Source organism: Canis aureus, chromosome 25, assembly GCF_053574225.1.
Source record: "Canis aureus isolate CA01 chromosome 25, VMU_Caureus_v.1.0, whole genome shotgun sequence".
NCBI lineage: Eukaryota > Metazoa > Chordata > Mammalia > Carnivora > Canidae > Canis > Canis aureus.
In genome coordinates, this window is record NC_135635.1 from 25,946,999 (window position 1) to 25,959,488 (window position 12,490).

The following is a 12,490-nucleotide window of genomic DNA, read 5'->3' on the forward strand; positions in this document are numbered from 1 at the left end:
CTAGACTCTTAAATTCAGAGAACTGTTGATTGCCAGAGGGGAGGTGGGTAGGGGGAAGGGTGAAATAAAGGGGGTTAAGGATATATTTATCTTGATGAGCACTGAGTAATTATTGAATTCTTGAATCACTATATTGTATACCTGAAACTAATATAACACTGTATGTTAACTACAGTAAAATTATTTTAAATACATGTAAGTTAAACTAGAAAAAATACTTAAAAACAACAAAATAAGTAAAACAAAGCAGAAACAGGCTCAGATATAGAGAACTGGTGGTTGCCACAGGGGAGCCACTGGCCTGCAAGCAAAACAAGTGAACACGAGTAAGATTTACGAACTTCCAGTTATAAGTAAGTCACAGGGCTGTAAAGTGCATCACAGGGAATACAGTCAATACTGTAATAAGTTTGCACAGGGGCTCAGTGGTTGGGCTTCTGCCTTTGGCTAGGGGTGTGATCTTGAAGTCCTGGCATCAAGTCCCGCATCGGGCTCCCTGCATAGAGCCTGCTTCTCCCTCTGCCTGTGTCTCTGCCTCTCTCTCTCTCTGTGTGTCTCTCATGAATAAATAAATAAAATCTTAAAAAAAAAAATACTGTAATAGGTTTGCACAGTGACAGAGTGGTAATCAAGCCTACTGAGATGACCACATCATAATGTATAAAAATATTCAATCACTATTGTATACCTGAAACTAATATAATGTCAATTGTAATTCAATAAAAAAATTAGCCACCAAATCTTTTAACATTTTGTCAATTTTTAGCACCCTCAAAACTTACACAATACTTTTAAAATTTTATAGGGTAAACGTTAAAAACAAACAAAAAGCTCTTTTAAAATAAAAAACTGAGGGGATCCCTGGGTGGGTCAGTGGTTTGGCGCCTGCCTTCGGCCCAGGACGCAATCCTGGAGTCCCGGGATCAAGTCCCGTGTCGGGCTCCTGCGTGGAGCCTGCTTCTCCCTCTGCCTGTGTCTCTGCCTCTCTCTCTCTCTCTGTCTATCATAAATAAATAAAAAATCTTAAAAAAATAAATAAAATAAAATAAAATAAAATAAAATAAAATAAAATAAAATAAAATAAAATAAATAAAAAACTGAGGGGTACCTGGGTTGCTAAGATGGTTAAGTGTCTGCTTTTGGCTCAGGTCATAATCTGGTCCTGGGGTGGAGCCCTGTTTTAGGCTCCTGGCACAGCACAGGGCAACGAGGAGTCTGTTTCTCCTTCTCCCTTTGCCTCTCCCCTGGCTCATGCTCTCTCTCTGTCTCAAACAAATAAATAAAAACTTTTTAAAAATTGGTTTAAAAAAATAAATGAGGTTTGTATTTCTTTTTTAACTCACTTGCATTTTCTGTAAAATTAACTTAAGCACTGTCCAACTGTAGCATGTTTGCAAAGGTGCAAATTCATTAAATTTCCAGTTTTAATTATACATATTTTTCATGCAAAAAAATACAAACCCTAGAAAATCTAAGTCATATAAGATATGCAAATAAATATATTTCATCTCCCCCAGCTATAATATTTTGCTCAGTGTTTTTTTATAGCCTTTTTCTATATAAAACTAAACAATTTCATTTGTGAATTAATGAACCAGATGCTATACCTTCAATTGTATATCTGGTTGTTTTATGTACAATTCTAGCCTCTGGTTTTTCAGCAATGAGCTCTGAAGTTAAGAACTCAGCTGCTCCTGCATCAAAATTTCAACTTCTAAAAAACCAAGAGCTGGCGTACCACATATCTTGAAACGGAGCCAGATGGGTAACCATATAAATGAGTGAAGCAGGATGGGTATAAACAATAAAAAGTGGTGGGGGCTGTGACTAGAAATCTCTAAAAGTGTGCATATTGAAATTGGTTTTCAATATAGTACTTAACAAACACATCTATGGGTTCCATCTATCTAGTCACCTGTGTATGACCCTTGAGACATAAAATATTTCCTGAACTCATGTTTTACAATGACATTTCTGCAACTATGAATTCCATGAAAACTAAAAATATAAAGTCGATATTTTCCTTGAAAATATATGAAAAACAATTACATTTATCTTTGAATTTCAGAATACCAAGATGTTTTCTAGTTTGCCAATCACATAAATCATAGAGCAGTGTTTAAATAGTATTTAAAAATATATACTTTACCAGTTCAAGTGCAATGCCGCCATTCCCTATGATCATTATTCTTTTAGCTTTAGTAAGCTGTTTCTGAAAAGGAGACAGTTTCGTAAATAGTGGGAAAAATGTGAAGCAAGAGGACTCACTGATAATATTCTTAAAATATAAGAATTTTACCCAATTTACGAAGGAACAAAATAAATCTAATTTTCCCAGTCTGCAGGACACACCCTCCCAATATTACAAGTGCTGTTTCATCCAAGCTGGTTTCAGAGCAATGCCTCTCCTGATTTTCCTTGCCGCTTAGGTCATTACATTTAGAGTAGTTCCAAATTTCAGCAAGAGGCAAGATGTCTAGTCCATCACATTCCCAACTACTTGATCAGATCAATTTACTAACAGGACATTGATTTGTATCCTGCATACAGAGTTATTCCTTTTCGTCAGTTGGCACTTTCCCTGGAGTCACTCAACACTCAAAACTTGCAGGAAGAGTCCCTGCTCTAGGAGTTAGTAAATTGGGCAAGTTGCCTCGGGTTCTGCAACTTTAAATGGAAACAAGAAGTGACTTGATCTCATTAAGTGTTTGTAAGCATTAAGATAATACAAATAAAACTGTTAGGAGAGGGCACAATAGTGTCTAACATTTATCAGAAAATAATGTTATGTTATTATTATTATTATAAGACAACTAATTGATGTCTCTACCACCTTCCTCTTCTGCCCCCTAAAAAAGATCACAACGAGCTTAGGGATGCCCTGGTTATTTTTATGGCACTTTTGAATGCTTCAGGATGACCTATGAATAGCTAAATTCCTCTTCCTACTATGTCAAGTTACCATTGCTATTACATTCATCCAAAAACGTATAATAGTCGATAAATAACTACTGAAATTGACTTTTTTCAACTTCTATAAGAAAAAGACCCTGAAGTTCATTTTAGTTTGTCCTTCACTGACAACAGTAAATAATTTAAGAAAGATCTATTAAAAGCATTGGACATGGAGATAAATGACATGAGTTTAAATTGAACTTCTGATAAACTCAGTAACTATTTTAGTATAGGTAAAAAATTAATTTCTCTATCAGAGTTTTGTATTTGTAAAGTGGGAGTAATACTGTCACAGGATTATCATAAGCAGTCAGCGAGCTCTTGTATTTAGAGGGTCTAGCTGGAACACAGTTATGAACTCAATCTTTGATAAAAGGATCCTGAAATGTTTACAATTATAATTAAAATTTATGATTTTTCTACTTTTCTCTAAATTCTTATTTAATTAAGAATACACTAAAAGAAAACATTATCAGTTTTTAAGAATATAAAATATTTTTAGTAATAAATGTAAAATGATCACCCTATGGGACAGAACCACAACAATGAGCTTGAGCTGTAAGACAGAATATTATGAAATCAGGAAGAGCTTCTTGGAAAGAAGGGTCCGTGAAGCCTGAAACCCTGAAATCCCTTACCAGAAGAAGTTGTATAAGGTTCCACAGACTCACCTTTTTGGGATAGTTTATTACTGTTTATTCCTGAGCAGAACAATAAACCAAATGAATTTTTCCATTCTGGGATTCTATCATGATTCTGTACCTCAAATCTTGCTAAGGGGTAAGTTCAAGTTTGGGATATGCTTTATGTTTTTGCAAAAAGATTGCTATATTATTTAGGTTGCAAATCACATATTCCCAAAGTACAATAATAAACATATGTATAATTTAAGTTATAACCTTCAGCTTAGTCATTTTATCTGGGATACATTGCACAATGGAAAAACACAGAACAGCAGCATGAACTAAAAATAAAAACAAAAATTATCAACCAAAGCTAAACTGAAACTGGCAATAACATAACTATGATCTGGTTTATGGATCATAAAACAAACTCTTCTATAATTTAATAATTAATGTATAAGTGGATACTTTGATTCAAATATAGAAAAATCTAAGAAATATTCATGTTCCTTTCCTATGACCCAACCCCAGAATGTTACCTGAGCACTGTCTGTATCACGGATTCCTAATACATAAGGATTTCCTTCACATATCAACTTTGGTTTAGCTCCAGCACACAGACAGTTTCTTATACACATGCTGACTGCCATCTCCTGTTAAAATGTACTGTAAAAACACAGAGCAAGGAAGGGGAGGGGAGAAACATTTATCCATGAGTAGGTACAATTTCATTTTAAATAAAAAATTCATTAAGACAAAAGCAAAAAATACATTAAGGTTGCCTCTTGGTGGCACTCAATACTTTGCTACAGCGATTGCAAATCAAAGTAAACATGAGAATGCAGTCTCCAGTCCAGTGATCAACCATCATTTTAGGGCCATGAAACATTCTGGGAATCTGGTTACAAGAAGTCTTTCTTCCCTGAGAAAAAAGGTACATTCATATCAGAATTTTGCATAAAACTTAGGGAATTTCATATTTAGGAAGGTATGTTGACCTCAGGCTAAAAACTAAACATTCAGAAATTTTAAAATTGAGCATTCTGATCATATTTTATATGTGGGACAGGCCTTAATGAGTTTTTCTGATCTCAGTAGAAGTTACTATAGGAATATCTAGTAATTCTAATATTATACTTTAGTAGCTGGTATGGGTAACAGGGAGTAGAGTGTGGTAGAAAAGGGAACATTATATAAAAACATTAGAAGTGCTAAAAACAGTACTTATATTCTTAAGTACAAATAACAATCACTTTACTGGCAAACATGCTCTTTGGAGATATTTTAATATAAGTGAAAAACGTGTTAACCTTAAATCCGAGCATCTATTGGCTAAATTATTCATATCAATATTTAATGACATCGAGTCTAAAACTGCATATCTGAGATCCATTGTTTTTGTTCCTTAATATTGAATGAAAACCTACATCTAAGTAGCAGCCTTTAGAAAGCACATATATGTAATAAGTATATATGAGTATGAGAGATGCCAGACTTTGCTATAGTGGTTTAGAAGTTAACATTGTCCCCTGTGTTTGATTTGTAAAACGTGGCAAATTTTAACTGTAGCACTTGATAACTACTGAGACATTTGTTACCCACTGTAACTCTCCAAATGCATAACAAATACATAAAGCTAATAATTCCACATAGCGTAATGCATATAAAAAATTTATACAAGTCTTCCTATCGATAATATGGTTAGAATTTTATCTGACAAACAGCAGTTATAGATACCGACCAAATTTATTTATTTTTGTATATTTTTATTGGAGTTCAATTTGCCAACATATAGTATAATCCCCAGTGCTCATCCTGTCAAGTGCCCCCCTCAGTGCCCGTCACTCAGTCACCCCATCCCCCCACCCACCTCCCCTTCCACATTTTACATTTCTTTACATTTTGAAAATTTCTTTAATGTCTGGTCTTAACAGAAGATCTGCCTCTGCATTCAAACTACTGCAATATGTTAATGTAGTTGAAGTATACGAAGATGGTTCAGCCTCACAAAGAAATGCAGCCTTTTCAGAGAACTGTATATTCTTTGTTGTTACACTAAAACTCAACAAGTGTGGTTTCTTAAAGATTAGTTGCAATGTAGAATTTGAAAACCGTATCAAAGAATTTTTCATACTCTGTTACTGTGAAATCCACTGGTCTATCCTGCACCTTGAATGGATCTTGTAACATCACATTTGTCATCTGGACAATAGTGGTTTCCTAAGTTATGGAGACCTTCCCAATGTTAACACATTTCAAATCACTACAATATCAAAAAATCACACTATTGTCACCAACAATCTCATCAGAGAAGTCTTACTGTGAGACTCACAGTAAAGAATATGGGTTTTCCAAAATTCTAATTCTAACTTGAAAGCTCTAATTTTGGGATGCCTGGGTGGCTCAGTGGCTGAGCGTCTGCCTTTGGCTCAGAATGTGATCCTGGGGTCCTGGGATTGAGTCCCACATCCGCCTCACCACATGGAGGCTGCTTCTCCCTCTGCCTGTGTCTCTGCCTCTCTCTGTGTTTCTCATGAATAAATAAAATCTTAAAAAAAAAGAAAGCTCTAATTTTGTCATATTGGCAACAAATGCTGTCATTTGTTTTCCTTGAAGTGACAGGCTCACTTTATTTTCCAAATATGAGTTACTTTAGTTTGTCAATTGTTCTTTCAAGTAAAGTTGGTGTCCATAAAAGAGGAACTAGTTCCTCTTGCAACTTGACAAATGCACAACTCCTTTTCCTTGAGACACTACTCCTGTGTGCAAAACAAGTGCTTATGCCTACATCCCATTCCATCATACAGAATATTAAGAAGATGCACAATTATGAGTCAGGATTTAATAAAATTAACATTTTTTACTGGCTTTAATTTGAGTGTGAAGAATATAATGACTCCTAGTACAGTTTTAGTTTTGAAAGAAATTTTCAAAAATGTAAAACATGCCATTCTTCTTAATTTCTCTTGTTTTGGAAAAATGGTTGTTTTTTAATTAAAAGGATATTATATCTCTTTAACATGTTTTGGATTTATTATTCTAGCTGAATCAAATATTTTAAATTTTTCTTAGTTTTCTTAGGTAATATAGCAGATATCACTGGGTTTAACTCACAAGGACAATAGTTCTTTGGAGTCCTCAGTTATCTGTAGGAGTATAAAAGAGTCTTGAGACTAAAAGGTTTGAGAATTACTAGGGCCGTGTAGTAGGATTTCCAAGTAGTATTTAAGCAGCAGCTGACATCAAATGCTATCTGCAAGGTGTGGTCCTTCCACGACAGACAGGGTATAGGACTGAAGAAAGCAGTAGTTGGATCTGTGGTTGCAGCTTTGCAGGGTAATGGTTCAAGATAAGAGAGCAAGGAAGTCCATCAGTGTTTAAGTGGTAAATATAGTGAGAACTCGTATTAAAAACTGTGGACACTTTTCTTCACTGAAATACGGGAAGAAAAGATTTACTTATTTATTTTTTTTGCATAGGCATTATAACATTCATAATTATAGCACGATCGTATATGTGTCTAGTTTATAAATATATAAATATACATATATTAGGATTTCAGTCAAAACTTTTTAACAGATGACGGGCCAGATCAAAACTGTTTAGAGATTGAGGCACCTGAGTAGCTCAGTCAGTTGAACATCCGACTCTTGATCTTGGCTCAGGTCTTGATTTCATGGTCCCGAGTTTGAGCTCTGCTTTGGGCTTTGGGTATGGAGACTACTTAAAAACAAAAGTCTGTTTAGAGATCACTCTTTTATGATACTATGACCCAAATGATCTTAGACCTCTAATGTAATGTTATAATGTGTGTAATATAAATTTACGGAATTACAAAATGTTCTTAGATGCTTATTACACATCTCAAAATTATCTGCAAGTGTGACTGAGGAACATTTTTCTGATTTGCAAACACACACATTTATACACATGTATCTATTTACAATAATGGCATACATATATATTTGTATCCATAGTTAGATTTATGTAGCATTTTTCCCCAAAAAAACTTTATTTAAAATTTTCTAAAAAGTAATTCTGAGTGGGAGGAAAAGATGGAAAGAAAAAAAAGAATAAATTCAACATCATTTAGGTACTTTTGATATTTAATATGATTGTAAACTTTGAGCTTTGATTTTAAAATGACTATCAAAAGAATATTTGTTACATGCAACTGATGAATAATTGAAAACTATATCTGAACTAATGATGTACTATATGTTGGCTAATTGAATTTAAACTAAAATAAACAGAAAAAAGAATATTTGTCATTTCAAACACTTAAAAACTATAATTACACTACATGCTAGTCAAGTTACTGAAATTTAAAAACTTTAATACTAAGAAAGTTATACAAAGGTTCTCACCTGCTTGAAATTTGTAATCACTTTAATAGCAGAAGCTGTTACTAGGAGAATATCTCCTAATAGAAAGTGAACAGCCAACTTACTTACTTATTTATTTATTGGTATATTTTTTATTGGAGTTCATTTTGCTAACATATAGTATAACACCCAGTGCTCATCCCGTCAAGTACCCCACTCAGTGCCCATCACCCAGTCACCCCCACCCCCCGCCCACCTCCCTTTCCATCACCCCTTGTTCGTTTCCCAGAGTTAGGAGTCTCTCATGCTCCGTCACCCTCTCTGATATTTCCCACTCATTTTCTCTCCTTTCCCCTTTTTTCCCTTTCACTATTTTTTATATTCCCTGTATGAGTGAAAACATATGATGATTGTCCTTCTCCGACTGACTTACTTCACTCAGCATAATACCCTCCAGTTCTATCCACGTCGAAGCAAATGGTGGATATTTGTCATTTCTAATGGCTGAGGAATATTCCATTGTATACATAGACCACATCTTCTTTATCCACTCATCTTTCGATGGACACCGAGGCTCCTTCCACAGTTTGGCTATTGTGGACATTGCTGCTAGAAACATCGGGGTGCAGGTGTCCCGGCGTTTCACTGTATCTGGATCTTTGTTTGTTTGTTTGTTTTTTAAGAAATTAAACATACAGTTTTATTGAAATACATAGCATTATAGAAACAATCTAAAATAGGTTTATTGAAAACAGAGCAAATAGCATTTTTTTAATAAATTAATTTTTTATTGGTGTTCAATTTACCAACATACAGAGTAACACCCAGTGCTCATCCCGTCAAGTGCCCCCTCAGTGCCCGTCACCCATTCACCCCCACCCCCCGCCCTCCTCCTCTTCCACCACCCCTAGTTCGTTTCCCAGAGTTAGGAGTCTTTATGTTCTGTCTCCCTTTCTGATATTTCCCACACATTTCTTCTCCCTTCCCTTATATTCCCTTTCACTATAATTTATATTCCCCAAATGAATGAGAACATACACTGTTTGTCCTTCTCCGATTCACTTACTTCACTCAGCATAATACCCTCCAGTTCCATCCAGGTCGAAGCAAATGGTGGGTATTTGTCGTTTCTAATGGCTGAGTAATATTCCATTGTATACAGAGACCACATCTTCTTTATCCATTCATCTTTCGATGGACACCGAGGCTCCTCCACAGTTTGGCTATCGTGGCCATTGCTGCTATAAACATCGGGGTGCAGGTGTCCTGGCATTTCACTGCATTTGTATCTTTGGGGTAAATCCCCAGCAGTGCAATTGCTGGGTCGTAGGTCAGATCTATTTTTAATTCTTTGAGGAACCTCCACAGAGTTTTCCAGAGTCAGCCAACTTACTTAAAAAAAAAAAAAAGGCTAGGAGAAAAAATAGAACAAATAACTTTAGGTGTTAGTATATATGCCACAGGAGGGGTGAGACAGGAATAATGCACTTTTATTAATGTTATTAACCCAGCTAGGAAACTATAAGTTCACTTTTCTTCATATGAAGGTCTCCATTATTCTGGGTCTTGTTCCTATTTATGGGGGTAGTGGTGGGTTATGTTTAACTCTGATATTGATAAAACAAACCATACATTAATACTAAACACGAACAAAGACCTCCTGAACAAGAAAAATATATTAAGAAGTATTCCTTACTTACTTGAGCTACCTTATACACCAATTTAAAGTTGTCATGCGGAGAATGAGAATAAAATATTTTCCTAATTACCAGTTAAACCAACTTCTATTTCTTTTAAAATAATGTTTTCATTTCCCTTCAGTGGGATGAAATTACAGCAAATCCTTACTAGTAAGTATTCAGAATCTTAGCCTGACTTTTCCTAAGTGCTTTGGCATCATTATTATGCCCCTTCTAAATGCCCAACCCCTATACATGCTGGGAAAACAGAACCATTTTAGTATTAGCTTCAACAAAATTTAGAGGCTTACTTGCCATTTTTTTTCATCATTTTCCTCTGGCTACAACCTCTCTCTCACTTTAAGCTTCTTGAAAGAATCTTCTTAAATCACACTCTGATTCTTCAAAACCACCATGTTCTATTTCTCCCTACAATATCATTAAAAACAGAGCATGTTCAACAACAACAACAACAAAAAACCTATTAGAATGAACAAATTAATGCAGCAGAACTGCACACTACAAAATTTACATACGGTTGAGTTTCTACACACTAATAACGAGCTATTGGGAAGAGAAATTAAGAAAATAATCCATTTGCAATTGCACCAAAAAGAATAAAATACTTGGGAATAAATTTAACCAAAGAGGTTAACTGGTGAAAGAAACTGAAGAAACTATACGTAAATGGAAAGATCTATCATGCTCGTGGATTGGAAGACTTTATATTGTTTAAATGTCCACACTACCCAAAGGCAAACTACAGAGTCAATGCAATCCCCATCAATATACTAAAGGCGTCTTTCACAAAACTGGAACAAAGAATCCTAAAATTTGTACGAAGCAACAAAAAGATCCTGAAGAGCCAAAGCAACCTTGAGAAAGAACAACAACACTGGAGGTATTATGCCCCTGATTTCAAACCATACACAAAGCTGCAGTAATCGAAGCGGTATGGTACTGGCATAAAAAATGGAGGGTATTATGCTGAGTGGAGTAAGTCAATCGGAGAAGGACAAACATTATATGTTCTCATTCATTTGGGGAATATAAATAATAGTGAAAGGGGATAGAAGGACGGGAGAAGAAATGGGTAGGAAATATCAGAAAGGGAGACAGAACATGAAGACTCCTAACTCTGGGAAATGAACTAGGGGTGGTGGAAGGGGAGGAGGGCGGGGGGTGGGGGTGAACGGGTGACGGGCACTTGATGGGATGAGCACTGGGTGTTATTCTGTATGTTGGTAAATTGAACACCAATAAAAAATTATTAAAATTTTTTTTTTTTAAATGGACACACACAGCAATGGAATGGAAGACAGAGCCCAGATATAAGCCAACACTTCGATGGTCAGTTACATACAATGGGGAAAAGAAAGTCTCTTCCTCAATAATGTTGGGAAAACTGGACAGCTTACGTGCTAAAAAAAAAAAAAAGTGAAACTGGACAACTCTCTTATACCATATACAAAAATTAATTCAAAATGGATTAAAGACTTGAATATAACACACGGAACCATAAAACTCCAAGAAGAAAACATAAGTAGTCAGCTTTCGACACCAGTCTTAGTAAAACTTTTTGAGCCATTTTCCTCAGGCAAGGTAAAACAAAAAGCTTAAAGGTAAAACAAATGAAATTACATCAAACTAAAAAGCTTTTGCAGAGACAAGGAAACCATCAACAAAACAAAAGACAACCTACTGAATGGAAGATGGTATCTGCAAATCATACATCCAGCAACAGGTAAATAACCAAAATATATATATTTTTAAAAAGGTATATACAACTTAATTTTTCAAAAAAAATTTTTAATAATGGGCAGAAATTGAATTGACATTTTCCCAAAGAAGACATGCAGACGGCCAACAGACACACGAAAATATATTGAGCATCACAAACCAGGGAAACCAGAAGCACAACGAGACACCACCTCACACCTATGAGACTGGCCGTCCACTCCTCCCTGCGTCTAAGGCGAAGCTGGAGAGGCCGGAGGAACTTCGTCCAACAAGGGCCACCGCGCAGTCGGTACCTGAGAGCAAGGAGGGGGGGAGGGGGCTAACGAGGGATCCGGAGGAAGGACCTAAGGAGGGGCAGGTGGATGCCTTGAGCGCCACCGCCCCCAGGCCGGGGAAGAGGCGGAACTGCGCGCCCGCTTACCTGCTCAGCACAGGTGACACCGCGATGCCTCCGCCGACCACCACGAACCTCCCTGCCGTCGAGGGAGGGCGCGCGGCCTCCATGCTCTCAAACTCCTTGGTGGTTTCCTAACAACCAGAACGCGAGCCCCGGGAGCGAGTGCTTTGGGAGCGGAAGTCAAGCTGGGCGGCCACTTCCGGTGCCCGCGTAGGAGCCTGGGAAGCTCAGCTACGGGTGCCCGGCGGCTCACACTTAGTGTCCTTGCGTTTGCGCTTCGGGCTGATTGAGGATCCCGAGGATGTCCCTTTGACTTCAGGGCTTTGTTGTACCGTCTCTACCCCTGGATGTGGTTTTTTCCACGCAGGTTGGATAAAGAGAAGACACGAAACAAAAGGAAAGGGAATGGGTCTCCACGAGGAGCTCGGCGGATTGTCTGAGCACAGCCCAGAGTTCCCACCGGCGGAGCGTTCTGGGATCCCACGAGCTGCCCGGAGCTGTCGCTGCTCGTTCTTGCGAGGAATTGGGCGTGGGCTGAGCCTGCAGACTCGGAGGCACGGGCAGTACCGGCCTCGCTGCCTTTCGCCCAGCAGTGCGGGATTTTGTATTTTGGAAGCGCATTCTTCGTGATGCATTCAAGCAAAGCAATACTGCTGAATTGTTCTCCAAGAAGTTCTTTCCATCTGCAATTTTGACCCCAGCTAAAATTCCCAGTAGTAGAGAGAGTTGCTCGCCATTTTGCCAAAATAAGTGAACATTCCTCCCAAGTTT

General features: G+C 37.1%; 1 protein-coding gene across 18 annotated transcripts in view; it reads right to left on the reverse strand.

Annotated features, from left to right (window-relative positions):
• PYROXD1 (pyridine nucleotide-disulphide oxidoreductase domain 1) overlaps positions 1-12,235 on the reverse strand; it is a 33,866-nt gene extending 21,631 nt beyond the window's left edge. For 3 of the 18 annotated variants that reach the window (XR_013364211.1, XR_013364213.1, XR_013364209.1), the window contains exons 1-7: positions 11,744-12,219; positions 11,521-11,615; positions 9,894-10,011; positions 8,337-9,314; positions 4,350-4,500; positions 4,118-4,244; positions 2,150-2,212 (exon numbers count right to left, since the gene is read on the reverse strand). Coding sequence is in view for 2 of the 18 variants with exons in the window: in XM_077870831.1 (XP_077726957.1) it covers positions 9,943-10,011; positions 11,483-11,615; positions 11,744-11,826 (285 nt within the window). In the remaining 16 variants the exon portion in view is untranslated. Of the gene's footprint in view, positions 1-1,108; positions 1,263-2,149; positions 2,213-4,117; positions 4,245-4,349; positions 4,501-8,336; positions 9,315-9,893; positions 10,012-11,482; positions 11,616-11,743 lie in introns of those variants that run through there. The other 15 variants (XR_013364203.1, XR_013364202.1, XR_013364204.1 and 12 more) reach the window with 15 other exon arrangements.
• Between the last annotated feature and the right edge of the window lie 255 nt (positions 12,236-12,490).